The sequence below is a fragment of the Xyrauchen texanus genome, chromosome 9, assembly GCF_025860055.1.
Source record: "Xyrauchen texanus isolate HMW12.3.18 chromosome 9, RBS_HiC_50CHRs, whole genome shotgun sequence".
In the NCBI taxonomy this organism is placed as follows: domain Eukaryota; kingdom Metazoa; phylum Chordata; class Actinopteri; order Cypriniformes; family Catostomidae; genus Xyrauchen; species Xyrauchen texanus.
The window spans coordinates 39,672,254-39,686,797 of NC_068284.1; the positions used below are offsets into that span (position 1 = coordinate 39,672,254).

Genomic DNA, 14,544 nt, shown 5'->3' on the forward strand with positions numbered 1-14,544 from the left:
GATGGATGAATGAGTGAATCAATTAAGAGGATGATGGATGTATTAATGGATGAATGGACACACTGAATGAATGAGTAAATGAAGAAGATGATGGATGAATGGATGAGTATGACAGATGGATGGATAAACATACTGAAAGAATAAATAAATCAATTAATCAATGATGGATGGATACTATGATGGATGAATGAAGCTGATGGATGGATGGAAGGATGGATGGATGAGTATGATGGATGGATGGATGCATGGAAAGATGGATAAAAATGAATTAATAAATGAGTGAATGAAGAGAATGGATGAATGGATGGATGGATGGATCGATGGACGAATAGATAAACACTGAAAGAATAAATACATTAATGAATGAAGATAATGGTGGATAAGTATGATGGATGGATGAATGAATGTAGATGATGGATGGAAGGATGGATTAGTAAGATGGATGGATGGGTGGATGGATAAAGATACAGAAAGAATGAATCAAGAATAAATGGATGAATGGAACGTATAGACTGATACCTTAATCCCAGCAGAACGGCACTTGCCAACAGCATCTGGCACTGCAGCTCGGGGAGGATCAATCATGGAAATTAAACCCAGAAAACAAAGCTGATTGATGGGGAAATTCACTTCATCACCGTCAAACTCAAACCCCAATGGGAACTGAGAGGGAGAGAGGTACAGGTGACAGAACCCTGAAGGAGAGAGGCAGAAAATTATTTAAAAGAAAGAAAGAAAGAAAGAAGGGAGAAAAAGGGAACATACCCAGAACTCTTTCTCCAAGGCCACCCAGCTCCATGTAGGCTCCCTGAAATGCATCCTTCCAGTCCTCGTCCATTGTATGCTCCTCACCGTTGATCATTATGGAACTGCACCTGCATCACCAATTACCAATAATCAGATCTACTGATCAGTAATAAAAATGTTGATGATAACAGCTACAGATAATCAATAAGAATTATGATGTATAACCAATATTCACAGCCATTGATCAGCAATAGGATTGTCATAAATATTCTCTGTATTAAGTTCTGAAATTGATCACCTGTCCAAGATCCTCTCTGGTGCTCCCTTCATCACAAGCAGGTGTCCACCGGGACTGTCCTCCACCTCATGAATAGACAGCTGAGAGAGAGAGGGTGAGAGAGAGAGAGACAGAGGAAGAGAGAGAGAGAGAGAGAGAGAGAGAGAGAGAGAGAGAGAGAGAGAGAGAGAGAGAGAGAGAGAGAGAGAGATTTTATTTGTTTAATCAATATCAGTACATACAATACATTATTTCATGTTAATAAAAGATCTTTGCTGATTTCAAAGGGAACTGTGGATTTTTATGTAAATATACCTGGTATTTGTTGGTTGAGTTGAATGGGATTTCCACCATTTTAGGGTTGTTCTGTCTGAGTGTCTGAACGCATCCGGACGAGAGCTCGACACACTTCAACAGAGCAGATTCTGATGCATCACCTGATGTATCCCTCTACAAACAAACAAATACATGTACACACAGAGTCAAAGAGATTATGTACACTATGTACAGAAATAAGTGGAGGAAAAGAGGTAAAACAGTGTCCTTCAGTGGAGCCTAAATTACAAACCCCTCAAGCAAATTTACTGATTCTCTACACACACAGTTTAAGGTTTTTCTGAAATCTCCAAAAGCAAAACCTAAATTATCAATTGTAACTCCTTCTAAAGCTTTCAAGCTATCAAACTTGGCACAGAACTTCAGACTTGTTGGCATAGTGTGCAAAGTGTTTTCTAACTGATCAAAATAACAGTTTTCGCACGAGGATGTAACCGCATAATCAGGATGGGGTAGGGGTGGGGGGGTATTGATTAGATTAGTGTAATAATCTAATCATCAACCATGTAAAACCCCACTTCGATCCCTGTCCCCCTCAATGTCTATTATAGTTACGGCCCTGTTTTCGCACAGTGGATGGTCAAATGTTTAAAAACGGCAATGAAAAACATTTTTAGACTTACATTTTTAAACTTCTAGGCCATGCATTGTCAAGCCAATATTAAAGTTTGTCTTGTATCTAGTTAACCTAGTGTGTGTGTGTGTGTGTGTGTGTGTGTGTGTGTGTGTGTGTGTGTGTGTGTGTGTGTGTGTGTGTGTGTGTGTGTGTGTGTGTATTTATCACTTTGTGGGGATCAAATGTCCCCATAAGGATAGTAAAACCTGAAATATTTGACATTGTGGGGACATTTTGTCGGTCTCCATGAGAAAACAGCTTTTAAATCATACTAAATTATGTTTATTGAAAATGTAAAAATACAGAACATTTTCTGTGAGTGTTAGGTTTAGGGGTTGGGTTAGGGTTAGGGGATAGAATATATAGTTTGTACAGTATAAAAACAATTGTGTCTATGGAAAGTCCCCATAAAACATGGAAACCCAACATGTGTGTGTGTGTGTGTGTGTGTGTGTGTGTGTGTGTGTGTGTGTGTGTGTGTGTGTGTGTGTGTGTGTGTGTGGGTGTATATTACCTTGCTGTAAGGTATGTCCTCTTGTCCAGGTTTGAAGACAGCACGGTTACAGAGTCCAGCCACTCGAGACAGAGAGAACCAGGTAGGAGAGCTTTTATCAAACCCACAGCCTGGACATATCCAGTTAAATAGAAAACATTGGGCCTGGTTAGAACGCAGTGTTAGCCATTACGTTATGTCCACACCAGGGTCAGAAAATATTCCTGTAGTAGATTCCTTTTTTTATATGTAACATTTTTAACACTATTCCACACTGAATTGTATCTGATAAATCATCTCTCAAACTGTTTTGTTACCAAATTGGTGCTGCTCTGGCAAACCCATTCTCTGACCTTATTGGTTCTGATCATTTTTCCAGACAGTATAGTCATAAGAACTCTTTCTCTTACTTGACTGATGACCTAATCTTGCGCTGTCCTTAGATTGGTTTGTAGACCTCAAAGCACGCTAACCTGATTGATCCTCGGTGGTGTCAGCCTCGTGGATCTGGTTGTCAAACCACATGTGAGCAACGGTCATCCGGTTCTGAGTCAGGGTTCCAGTTTTATCAGAGCAGATGGTAGATGTGGAACCCAGAGTCTCCACAGCCTCAAGATTCTTCACCAGACAGTTCTTACGAGCCATACGTTTTGCAGTTAGAGTCAAACACACCTGAGTGTGAGAATGATTTGGATGGAATAAAAAAGATGATAAGGTTTTATTGTTTTAAAGGGATAGTTCATCCAAAAATGAAAACAATCTCTCATCATTTACTCACATTCATGCCACCCCAGATATGTATGACTTTCTTTCTTCTGCAGCACACAAACAAATATTTTTAGAAGAATATTTCAGGTCTATAAGCTCTCTACAATGCAAGTGAATGGTGACCAGAGCTTTCAAGCTCCAAAAATCACATAAAGGCAGCATAAAAGTAATCCATATGACTCCAGTGGTTAAATCTATGTCTTCAGAAGTGATATAATAGGTGTGAGTGACAAACAGATAAATATTTAAGTCCTTTTTACTATAGATTTCCACTTTCATTTTCACTTTCTTTCACATTCTGAAAGTGAAAGTGGAGATTTATAGTAAAAAAGGATTGAAATTTTGATCTGATTCTCACTCAAATTGATTGCATTACTTCAGAAGACATATATTAAACCAGTTGAGTTGTGGGAGTAATGGAATACAAGTAACGGGATTACGTATTTAAAATACAAAATATTAGTAACTGTATTCCACTACAGTTATAATTGAAACAGTCAGAAATCAGAATACAGTCACATTTAAAAAGTATTTTGATTACTGAAGAGATTGCTTCGCATTTTATTGTCATTTGCTTTTTTGTTTAGTTTTTCGTCTGCTTAGTTGGAAACATCCTTATAAATGATGAAATCCGATAAGTGTTTGAACAGCTGTGAAACAGATTTTTATGATGCATTACTCACATTCATACAAGCAGACAGAAGGTGCTTTTACACTGTGATATACTATCATAAGATGATGTTGTTGTGTATACTTGTGTGGGGTTTTGAAGTAAGTATGGAGCAGCAGAAATAGTTAACTTTGTGTAAATTGACATGTAAACACTTAGCTTTATGCTAAGCTTAAATGCTATTTCTAGCCCTTTTTCATGCACCTGTTTTCAGACATGATTATATTTTGTTGTGTCATGTTGTGACGAGGAGGAGGGCGTGGCCGGGCCGTGATGGAGCACGGCCAGCGCTGAATCAGCTGATCAGTGGGAGAGCGAGATAAAGGGCAGCCAGAGCCACCGGTTCGAGAGAGCGAGAGAAACACACTCGGCCGTGCTGCATATAAAAATGTTATGTTTATTGTTCAGCTGGTTCCCGCCTCCTCCTTGTCCATACTTATACTGTTACACATGTATTTTGTGATCTGTAGTTGAATACATTTTAAAAGCAACCCTCCCAAACCCATTAAAATCTTTGCTTGTGTTCAGCAGAAGAAAGAATGTCATACGCATTTGGGATTGCATGAAAGTGAGTAATGATGAGAGAACTTTCATTTTTGGGTGAAAATATTATTATTATTATATCATAATAATCATGTGCTTGTGTGTTCTCTCACAGTGACAGTAGCAAGCAGGCCCTCGGGAACATTGGCAACAATGATGCCGATGAGAAAGACGACAGCCTCCAGCCAAGAGTAGCCAAGAATGAGTGACAGCATGAAGAAGGACATGCCCAGGAAGATGGCCACACCCGTGATGATATGAATGAAGTGCTCGATCTCCATGTTGATGGGTGTCTGACCCACTTCCAGACCCGACGCCAGAGTCGCAATGCGACCCATCACTGTACGATCACCTGTGGCGATCACAATACCGTGGGCTGTGCCTACACACACAAATAAACAAATTAATGTGCGAAAAAAAAACATAAAACACAAAACGAAATAACAAGAATACATTTATGAATAAATGAATGAATGAACAATTGAATGAACTAAGAAGACACTGACCCTCGACACAGTTGGTGGAGAAGAAGCTGATGTTTCTGGTCTCCAGGGGATTTTCATGTGTGAACTCTGGAGAACGGGTCTGAGGTTCTGACTCTCCAGTGAGGGAGGAGTTATCCACCTGTGAGAAAGACAGACAGAGAGGAGGTTGAGAATTAAGGAGCAGATGCTTATTTTTGAATGAGTATCTCAGTTCTGTTATTCAGACTCGCTGCTGATAACAAGCTGTTATCAGATCACATTGTCGATCTATGTATATTTCGCTCACTCTTTTTCACTCTCTCTCTACCTTGCAGCTGCTTGAGGAGATGATCCGAAGGTCTGCTGGGATTCTGTCTCCACCCTTGATCTCCACCAGATCTCCCTGAACCACATCCACTGCATTTATCTGAATCTTTTCACCCTCACGAATCACCAAAGCTTGCTGAGTAAGAGAGAAGACAGAAAGAAATGCTTCTAAAATCAAGGAAATTAAAAATACTGAAACTTGATGACAATTTAAAAATGAGTTGTGAGTTATTTGTATTTTTTGTTATTATTTTGGGAGAGGACCTCATAGCAGTTAGCAGAGTATCTGTACTAGAAACAGTTTGTAATGTATAGCCTGCACTATTCTGGGTGAGTATATTTATTTGTTGACTACATAGTTATAATTGTATTTATTTTATAGACCATTACTATGTAATTGAATGCGTGCTTGAATATAGAGCAAGGCTTGAATGCAGAAAGAGCAGGGTGGGGTTGGTGTTTGGGGGGGTGGCAGGTGTTGGCATAAGCTTTCTTTTAAATGTTAAGTGGGATTTACATGAATTTATATAAATCATACAGTGGATTGTTTTTTTTTTTTACAATTGGTTACGTGCTTTTCTCAATACCTAGAACATATTTTCAAAACTCTGCATGTATTTTGTGATTTGTTTAATGTAATATGCACTGCAGTGTATTTTGCACATCCTGTACATTTCTGTAATGTTGGTTTCTGAAAAGACAACTCTATTAAGCGATTACACAAAGGCAACACATTTCGGAGTATTGAGAATGGAGCATCTAACCAATTGTTTAAAAATAAAAAAAAAAGAATTAACATGGATTTATACAAATTATATATAACTTCTCTATTTGTTTGTTACTGGGATATTCATGAAGGTTTTATACCATCTTATCTTTATTTTAAATGGTAATACTCCAAATGTTTTCCATTTAGGTTTAAGAATCACATTGATAATACCACACTGACCTGAGGCACCATGTTTTTGAAAGACTCCATGATCCTGGAGCTTTTGGCTTCTTGATAATAGGAGAAGCAGCCAGTAATAATGACCACTGCAGAAAGCACCACACCCAGATACAACTGCAGTAAAACAGAGAGAGAGAGAGAGAGAGAGAGAGAGACAGACAGACAGACAGACAGACAGACAGACAGACAGACAGACAGACAGACAGACAGACAGATAGATAGATAGATAGATAGATAGATAGATAGATAGATAGATAGATAGATAGATAGATAGATAGATAGAGCAGACAGACAGACAGACAGACAGACAGACAGACAGACAGACATATATGGGAAAGTTCTGATTAAGCAGGTGAGTTTATCTACTACATTTTAATTAAGCAGTTTCAGACCCTTTAACTCGTATACACTGTCATAGGCCGTAAACTAAATAATGTAAATAAATAGAGAAATTGTGATGATAAAACCTTAATGAGCAAACAAAGATAAATAAATCTTAACTACACACTTTCATTTATCACTGACCCTAAACTGTCCCACGAGCAGCTGGGAGTCCAGTCCACAAACTTGGGTTCATTCATCATACTGGATATGGGGCACCAAAAGGTAAATGCATCAAACTCATTCGCCAAAAATGCAAACTGCAGATTTTAATTGCGCTCTGGTGAAGTGAGACCAATTTTACTGATCATTTTTGTTGTTGATTTTGTTTTTTAATCAGCTTAGCTATATGGATTTTTAAAAACTTATAAGGCCATATGCCAAGAGATTTGTAAATGGATCTTTAGAGTGAACCTAACAGCTGCAGAGGTGTTTACTTCACATACGGACAAACATATGGGTAGTTTTACAGCTTATTGTGATATTTAAATTGTTGTTTATCAAGTGTGACTAATTGGTGTCATCGGGATCTCCCAGGCTTGGCTTGACTCAATGAGCAAATGGCATTTTTAAATATGAATTCTCACATAATATTAAACTCACATTTTACTAAAAATGTTTTGAAATGGAGAAAAGCCTATCTTATCTATGTCACCTCAGGCATATTCACACTGACAAATATTCTCTAATGCTTGTACTTATGCTGTGAGATGTTTTTACTTGATAATTCATTGTTTACCTATAACAAATATCAAAATAAATAATAAAAATAAATGAACAAAATATATTATGTTTCTGTAAATCATTTTTCCTTGTTTAACATTATTGGTTGAGTAAATGTTGCTTTGTCGGGCTGGTTGGTATGCTCAAACAAAAAGAGCAGGGAATGTTGGTGGAGGGCTGGATCAGCCTACGAATGACTTAAAGTACTCTCTAGCAAGGACAGAAGAAAGTATTATAACATCCAAAAAATTACACACAAAATTTCTAGAAATGTTTTGCCCCACTTTTCCTGTTAAATGCCATTTTGAATCTTAATTGCTAGTTTAAACCCCTCTCATTCTTATTGGTTGAGTTGTAAACAGACTCACATTGTCATTGACAGGTTCTTCCACAGTGGCCGCCTGAATACTGTATGCAAAAAAGCAAAGTATGGCACCGATCCACAGCAGGATAGAGAATCCTCCAAACAGCTGTTTACAGAACTTCACCCACTCTGGTGTGGTGGGCGGCGGGGTCAGTGCATTTGGACCATCACGGGCCAGAATTTCAATCACTCTCTTATGGGTCAAACCCTGATGGTGGAAAGAGATAACGTTAGCAAAGATTCCCTGCAGCAACTAAGACTTCTAAAGAAGACAAATAGTAGTGTTTTTAAGGTCACTAAAAAACTTATTCTCAACTAAATTATTCTTACATACTAATTAATCAAATATGGCTCATAAATCTACAGAAACTAAAGAATGTTGTTGATCAACAGCTAGAAAATGGGGCGGAGTTTGCCTTAAAGTCTCCTGTAGTTGCAAGTGAGCTAGATGGGGTTAGATTCAAGCCCATCAAATGGAAAATAGCCTGAAATTGTTCATGACAAATGTATTTCTTTAAATAAAGCTTAAAGGGATAGTTCACACAAACATAAACATTCTCTCATCATTTATTCACCCTCATGCGACAGCAGATATGTATGACTTGACTTTCTTCTGCAGAACACAAACAAATATTTTTTGAAATATATCTCAGCTCTGTAGGTCCATACAATGAAAGTGAATGGTGACCAGCAATTTGAAGATCTAAAAAGCACATAAAGGCAGTATAAAAGTAATCCATATGACTCCAGAGTTTCAATCCATATCTTTAGAAGCGATATGATAAGTATGGGAGAGAAATTAAAGATAAATATTGAAGTCCTTTTTTTTTTACCCTAAATCAGATTTTTTTCAAAAGAAATTGTGTATATCACTACTTACTGGTAGGGAGGAGAATTTAAAATAATAAAAAAAAAGAACTTAAAAATGTATCTGATTCTCATATCACTTCTGAAGACATGGATTTTACCACTAGAGTCGTGTGGATTATTTTTATGCTGCCTTTATGTGCTCTTTGGATCTTCAAAGGTCTGGTCACTATTCACTTGCATTGAATGGACTTACAGAGCTGAGATATTATTCTAAAAATCTTAACTTGTATTTAGCAGAAGAAAGAAAATCATACACATTTGGGATAGCATGAGTTTGAGTAAATTATGAGAAAATGTTGGATATTTTGGATAAACTATCCCTTTAAAAGATTAAATTATGTCAGTATATATTTCAAAGTCATGTCTACTTACTCATACTTTTCTTAAACGCGGCACACACTGAAGCTCTGTTGTAGCTGAAAATGTTTAGCCATGCTGATTGTCTATGATCTCTGAAAGTTTTCAGAAAATGTCAAATGTTCAGATAATGTTTTAAGGATGCTCAGTTTAAGAGATGTTTTAGTCCGTTCTGAAATGCAGATTATTGGTTGTGTTATAAGCAGGAGGCTGTGAGCTTGTGCTGGTGGGTAAAATGTCATCACAATCAGAGGGAAAAAAAATAAGTTATTGTAAATGTCGAGGGTCAAAGTTAAGGTGACTCACTTTGGTAAGGTCAACTCCATAATGAGCGCTGACCTCGTCAAGAGACAGCTTATGATCATTCTGTAGAAACACACAGGTACCCAAACATAAGGCAATAATGTGTGTTTTTTAATTAGTTTAATCATCAACATAGATTACATTCTTAAAGGGATAGTTCACCCAGAAATTAAGATTCTCTCATCAATTACTCACCCTCATGCCAATCCAGAAGAGAATTCATTTATAGAAGAATATTTCAGCTCTGTTAGTCCTTACAATGCAAGTGAATGGTGACCAGACATTTCAAGGGCCAAAAATCACACAAAGGCCACATAAACGCAATCCACATGACTCTGGTGGTTTAATTCATATCTTTAGAAGTGATATGATAAGTGTAGTTGAGAAACAGTTACATTTTTAAGTCCTTTTTTGCCATAAATCTCCACTTTTACTTTCAAAATGTATAAGAATGTGAACATGGAGATTCATAGTAAAAAAGAACTTAAATATTTATCTGTTTCTCACCAACACATAATATCACTTCTGAAGACATGAATTTAATCACTGGAGTTGTGTAGATTACTTTTATGCTGCCTTTATGTGCTTTTTTGACCTTCAAAGTTTTGGTCACTATTCACTTACATTGTATGGACCTACAGAGCTGAGATATTATTCTAAAAATCTTGTGTTCAGCAGAAAAAAGACATCTGGTTCGGCATGAGGGTGAATAAATAATGAGAGAATTTTGGGGCGAACTGTCCTTTTAAGGACATGATTTCGAATGATCATCTCTCACACTTATTGACATTAGACACATGTTGCCTACAGACACTAAAATGAACTTCTTACCAGTGACACCTCTTTCTTCAGCTCATCTAAATCTTTCTCTTTCCTCTTTCTCCTTCCTCCTGTTTGAGCCGCCTCAGGGCTGCCTTCCTGTCCACACTGAGACAGAGATTGAGAGAGGGGACAGATGGAGAGAGAAAATAATAGGATCTTTTACAGTTTCTGAAGAAATTGTAAGTGGTGGCTGCAAATTTTGCACAGGCACCACTTCCAATATCTTCCATGATATTTGACAGTGTAATCAAACATGTGAGTGTGCTTCAGCATGTAAGGAGTTGTCGGATCATCTAACACAGTCTACTATGTGCATGCTTTGGCAAGAAATGTGTGCTGTATGCTGACACACTAGATACTGAGGAACAGGGTGTTATGGACATCACCTGACACTGTCACTCTCGATCAGCTTTGAATAAATGTGTGTGTGAGAAACACATGTACTGACAGAACAGCATGTTGACCATAGAGAGGATCATTCATTACACTTTCTATCAGGTCTATTTTCTAAATTCCTTTCTATATAATCTATAATTTATAATCACAATTATAACTCAGCAGGAGCAGAGACACAGAACATCATCAGGATATCAGTCAAATAACATGATCATATACATTTTTGACATCATAGACTAAAACCAAGCTCATTTCACAACATTACAAAATTTTATAAAATCAGAAGCTCCTACCAGGGTGAATCTCCCCAAACAAAAATAATCAAGAATTTTTTGGGGTCGTATTTCACCCCCAAATCATAAGAATATAACCTGAAATTAGATTTGATATAAGATAGTGGAGCGTATTTAGGACAATTAAGAATTGTTTATTATAAAACATTATTTTTTAGCACATTTTCTGCTGAAATTCTCTTTACTGTAATGCCAAAAATCTCATTCTCAATCCTGAAGAAATGTCTGTGATACTAACCCACATTATTTAAGTGTGCATGACACTAATTACAATGTGTGACCATGAAAGTTGAACAGAGAACAAATGATAGAAAGAATAACTGATGAAGCACACAGGAAGAAACACTCACCCCTTTCCCCATCTTCGCTGATAATGAATAACCGATGCACAGATCTCACCCACTCTTTCCTCACACGTGTGGAATACACTGGTGGCTTTTTTTGGAGGTAACATACCCCCTTCTCCACCTGGTAAAACACACACACACGTAACCTCTTCTCTCCCCCCATTTGTGCCTCAGGGTAACCCGAAACGTACTTCCCACCTCCTGCCATACACACACACCCTTCATGCCATGGCAAAGGAAATCTGTGTATCTGCACCTGCTACCACTTGCCCCTCTCTCTTTCTCTCAAACACAATTATTACAATAAGTTATTTTACCCCATTTTTAGAGCAGGAGAATTAGTAGCTGAATTCTCCATCATCATGATCTGTACATGCTGATCTGGCTTCAGGGTTTCTTAACATCTAAATCAAGTCTTGAGACCAGGAACTACAACTGCTGTCAACGTCTCTGCCAGATGTATTAAAGGGATATTTCCCCAAAAATGAAAATTCTCTCATAATTTACTCACACTCATGCCATCCCAGATGTGCACGACTTTCTCTCTTCTGCTGAACACAAACGAAGATCTGTAGGTCCTTTCAATGCAAGTGAATGGTGACCAGTAATTTCAGACTCCAAAAATCACATAAAGTAAGCATAAAAGTAATACATATGACTCCAGTGGTTAAATCAATGTCTTTAGATGCAATATGATAGGTGTGGGTGAGAAACAGATCAAAAAGTAATTTTTTACCATACATCTCCACTATCACTTTCAAATTCTGAAAGAATAAACCAAGTAAATGTTTTTGAAAGTGAAAGTGGAGATTTATAGTAAAAAAATATTTAAATATTTATCTGTTTCACACCTAAAGCAATTGCATAGCTTCAAGGAATAGTTCACCCAACTCTCATTATTTACTCACCCTGATTCCATCCCAGATGTGTGTGACTGTCTGTCTTCAGCAGAACACAAATGAACATTTTTAGAAGATCGAGCTCTGTCTGGTCCTTATAATGGAAGTACACCAGTTCCAGCACTTTGATGGTCCAAAAGTTATATTTAGGCAGCATAAAATTAATCCATACAACTCCAGTCATTCAATGAATGTCTTCTGAAGCGAATCGATGTGTTTATGTAAGAAACAAGTCGATAATTAAATAAATAAATTAAAATGTTTTAACTTTAAATCGGCGCTTCCATCCAGGGCTCTGATGCAGTTTGAAATGGCCGAACTCTCACGTGACGTTCATTGGTCTGTTGTATGTAAATGAGAGCAACTTCCGAATTCTTGAATGAACTTGCCAAAGCGCATATGTCGTGTGGATTACTTAATGCCTAAATATGACTATTTGACTGTCAAAGTGCTGGCACCCGTGTGCTTCCATTATAAGGACCTGACAGATCTCCATCTTCTTCAAAAATCTTAATTTGTGTTCTGCTGAAAAAAGACAGTCATAAACAACTGGGATGGCATCAAGTGAAGAACGAGATAATTTTTTTTTTGGGTGAACTATTCCTTTCAGAAGACATATTAAACCAGTGGAGTCATATGGGTTACTTTTATGCTGCCTTTATGTGATTTTTGGAGCTTAAAGTTCTGGTCACCATTCACTTAAATTGAAAGGACCTACAGAGATGAGATATTCGTCTAAAAATCTTTCAGCAGAAGAAAGTAAGTCATACATATCTGCTGTCGCATGAGGGTGAGTAAATGATGAGAGAATTGACAATTTTGGGTGAACTATTCCTTTAAGAACCGAACATTAGAGAGAGCAGATGTACTCCTGACCACTGCTGTGCCCGGGAGCGATACTCCACTCACGTAAACATTAGAAATAGATCATGTGAACTTCACGTGGTACATAATTCATCAATACTGTTTTGGAAATATTTCACTTTTTTTGTGTAAAACTTAGCAGGCAAAGAGTGTACTCGATATATGCTGTTGAGCGACATATACAATAATCAGTAGTAAGGATGCTACATTCTGAAATTATTCACATTATTTGCTAGATTTGATTTAAATGCAAATAATTGCAAATTTAAATCATTCATTAATATAATGTGAATATCAGCCAATTTGGATGTTCTCTTTCATCAACATTACATTTGGCAGGTTATATAGATTTAGCCTTTTCTTCTATTTATTTCGTATTTAAATGAAACATCATGCTTTCACTCTACATAGTTTTAGCATTTTGTGCTTTATACATATTTCTGAGCAAATGCAGAACTTAAATTTGTCCATCAATTTCTGTTCAACCTAATTATGCTGTCACATTTCCCCATTAAAATAATGATTTGATTGAACATTCTACCATTAAATGCTGAAACATTTTGCCACAATGCCACAAATCTATTCAAATCTATTCAATACAACATTTCAACAATTAGTTGATCTTACTTAAAACATTTCAAGACAATTAGTTTGCATTTAATAAGTTATTTGGCTCAAGTTAAGTGAACTATTTAAGAGCAAATAACTTGAACTTAACTCATATATGTGATCAAAGATTCATTGTTTTTATTTAATTCTATAAATAATATGCATTATAAAGTGTAAGAAATTATTACTGGCCTCTAGTACTGTAGGTTTGTTATAAGGCACATTGGATTCTCCTCAGTACATCTTAGTGTACATAAATCTACACTTTGGTAAAGTATACATTTGAGTGGAGAGGAACGGCTTGAATTTAACAGGCTCCAAGTTCACCATAGGTAACACTAATCACTGTAATAGTGACTTCAACCCTAACTCACCAGTTACAACAAAACAACAACTATAGACAAGAGCTAAAACTATATTAACCCTCCTATTCGTTCTGCATACACCTTTTGCTTTTGCCCCTGGTGAAATTTAAGCTTATAAATCAGTCATATCTCAAATTATATGGTAAGTCATTAATAAGATCTTAACTGTTCATGCATGTAAAAGATTGATATTTTTGGCATGTTAACTGACAAATATAAATGTTATTAACTAATAAGTTTTTTTTTTTTTTTTTTAAATAATAAAATTTAGAAATTCTGAGACATTTCAAAATATACATTAACTGCAGCAATTCCTGCGTGATGCATGTGAAGATTTTTTAAAAATTTATTTAAAAATGTATCTAAAAATCTTATGATATACAATTGATATTAACATATTTGGTGAGAAGTATTAGTTATTTGAATGAATTTCCTTTTACTCATAACTTGGTGGTCAAAAGTTATGAAACCAACGTATTCTTTTTCAACTAAACTTCATCAAAACAACTGTACAACTCAAGTATACAACATTAATACTTCTTTACTATGTTTTTAAGCTAAATCTATTCTGTTTACTTGCATGAACAGCTGAATGTTGATGTGTGAGTATACTGTAAGCTGGTTTGGTATCAGATGGCTGCAGAGTAAAATGTGGACAATTTCCTCTTTCTAGCCTTATTTAGACTAATTTGTGCATTAAAGTTTGCTCTGACCACAACCCCTTTAGACAGAAGTACCTTTGATTTAATTTATTTGTTATG

General features: G+C 36.5%; 1 protein-coding gene across 4 annotated transcripts in view; it reads right to left on the minus strand.

The window, feature by feature from the left end:
• Positions 1-11,151, minus strand: part of atp1a2a (ATPase Na+/K+ transporting subunit alpha 2a) — a 28,516-nt gene extending 17,365 nt beyond the window's left edge. For all 4 annotated transcript variants that reach the window (XR_007971215.1, XM_052133494.1, XM_052133495.1 and 1 more), the window contains exons 1-14: positions 11,050-11,151; positions 10,020-10,115; positions 9,192-9,251; positions 7,663-7,866; positions 6,191-6,304; positions 5,243-5,377; positions 4,957-5,074; positions 4,564-4,832; positions 2,943-3,141; positions 2,491-2,600; positions 1,340-1,474; positions 1,046-1,125; positions 766-875; positions 520-695 (exon numbers count right to left, since the gene is read on the minus strand). Coding sequence is in view for 3 of the 4 variants with exons in the window: in XM_052133494.1 (XP_051989454.1) it covers positions 520-695; positions 766-875; positions 1,046-1,125; positions 1,340-1,474; positions 2,491-2,600; positions 2,943-3,141; positions 4,564-4,832; positions 4,957-5,074; positions 5,243-5,377; positions 6,191-6,304; positions 7,663-7,866; positions 9,192-9,251; positions 10,020-10,115; positions 11,050-11,061 (1,818 nt within the window). In the remaining variant the exon portion in view is untranslated. The remainder of the gene's footprint in view (positions 1-519; positions 696-765; positions 876-1,045; positions 1,126-1,339; positions 1,475-2,490; positions 2,601-2,942; positions 3,142-4,563; positions 4,833-4,956; positions 5,075-5,242; positions 5,378-6,190; positions 6,305-7,662; positions 7,867-9,191; positions 9,252-10,019; positions 10,116-11,049) is intronic.
• Between the last annotated feature and the right edge of the window lie 3,393 nt (positions 11,152-14,544).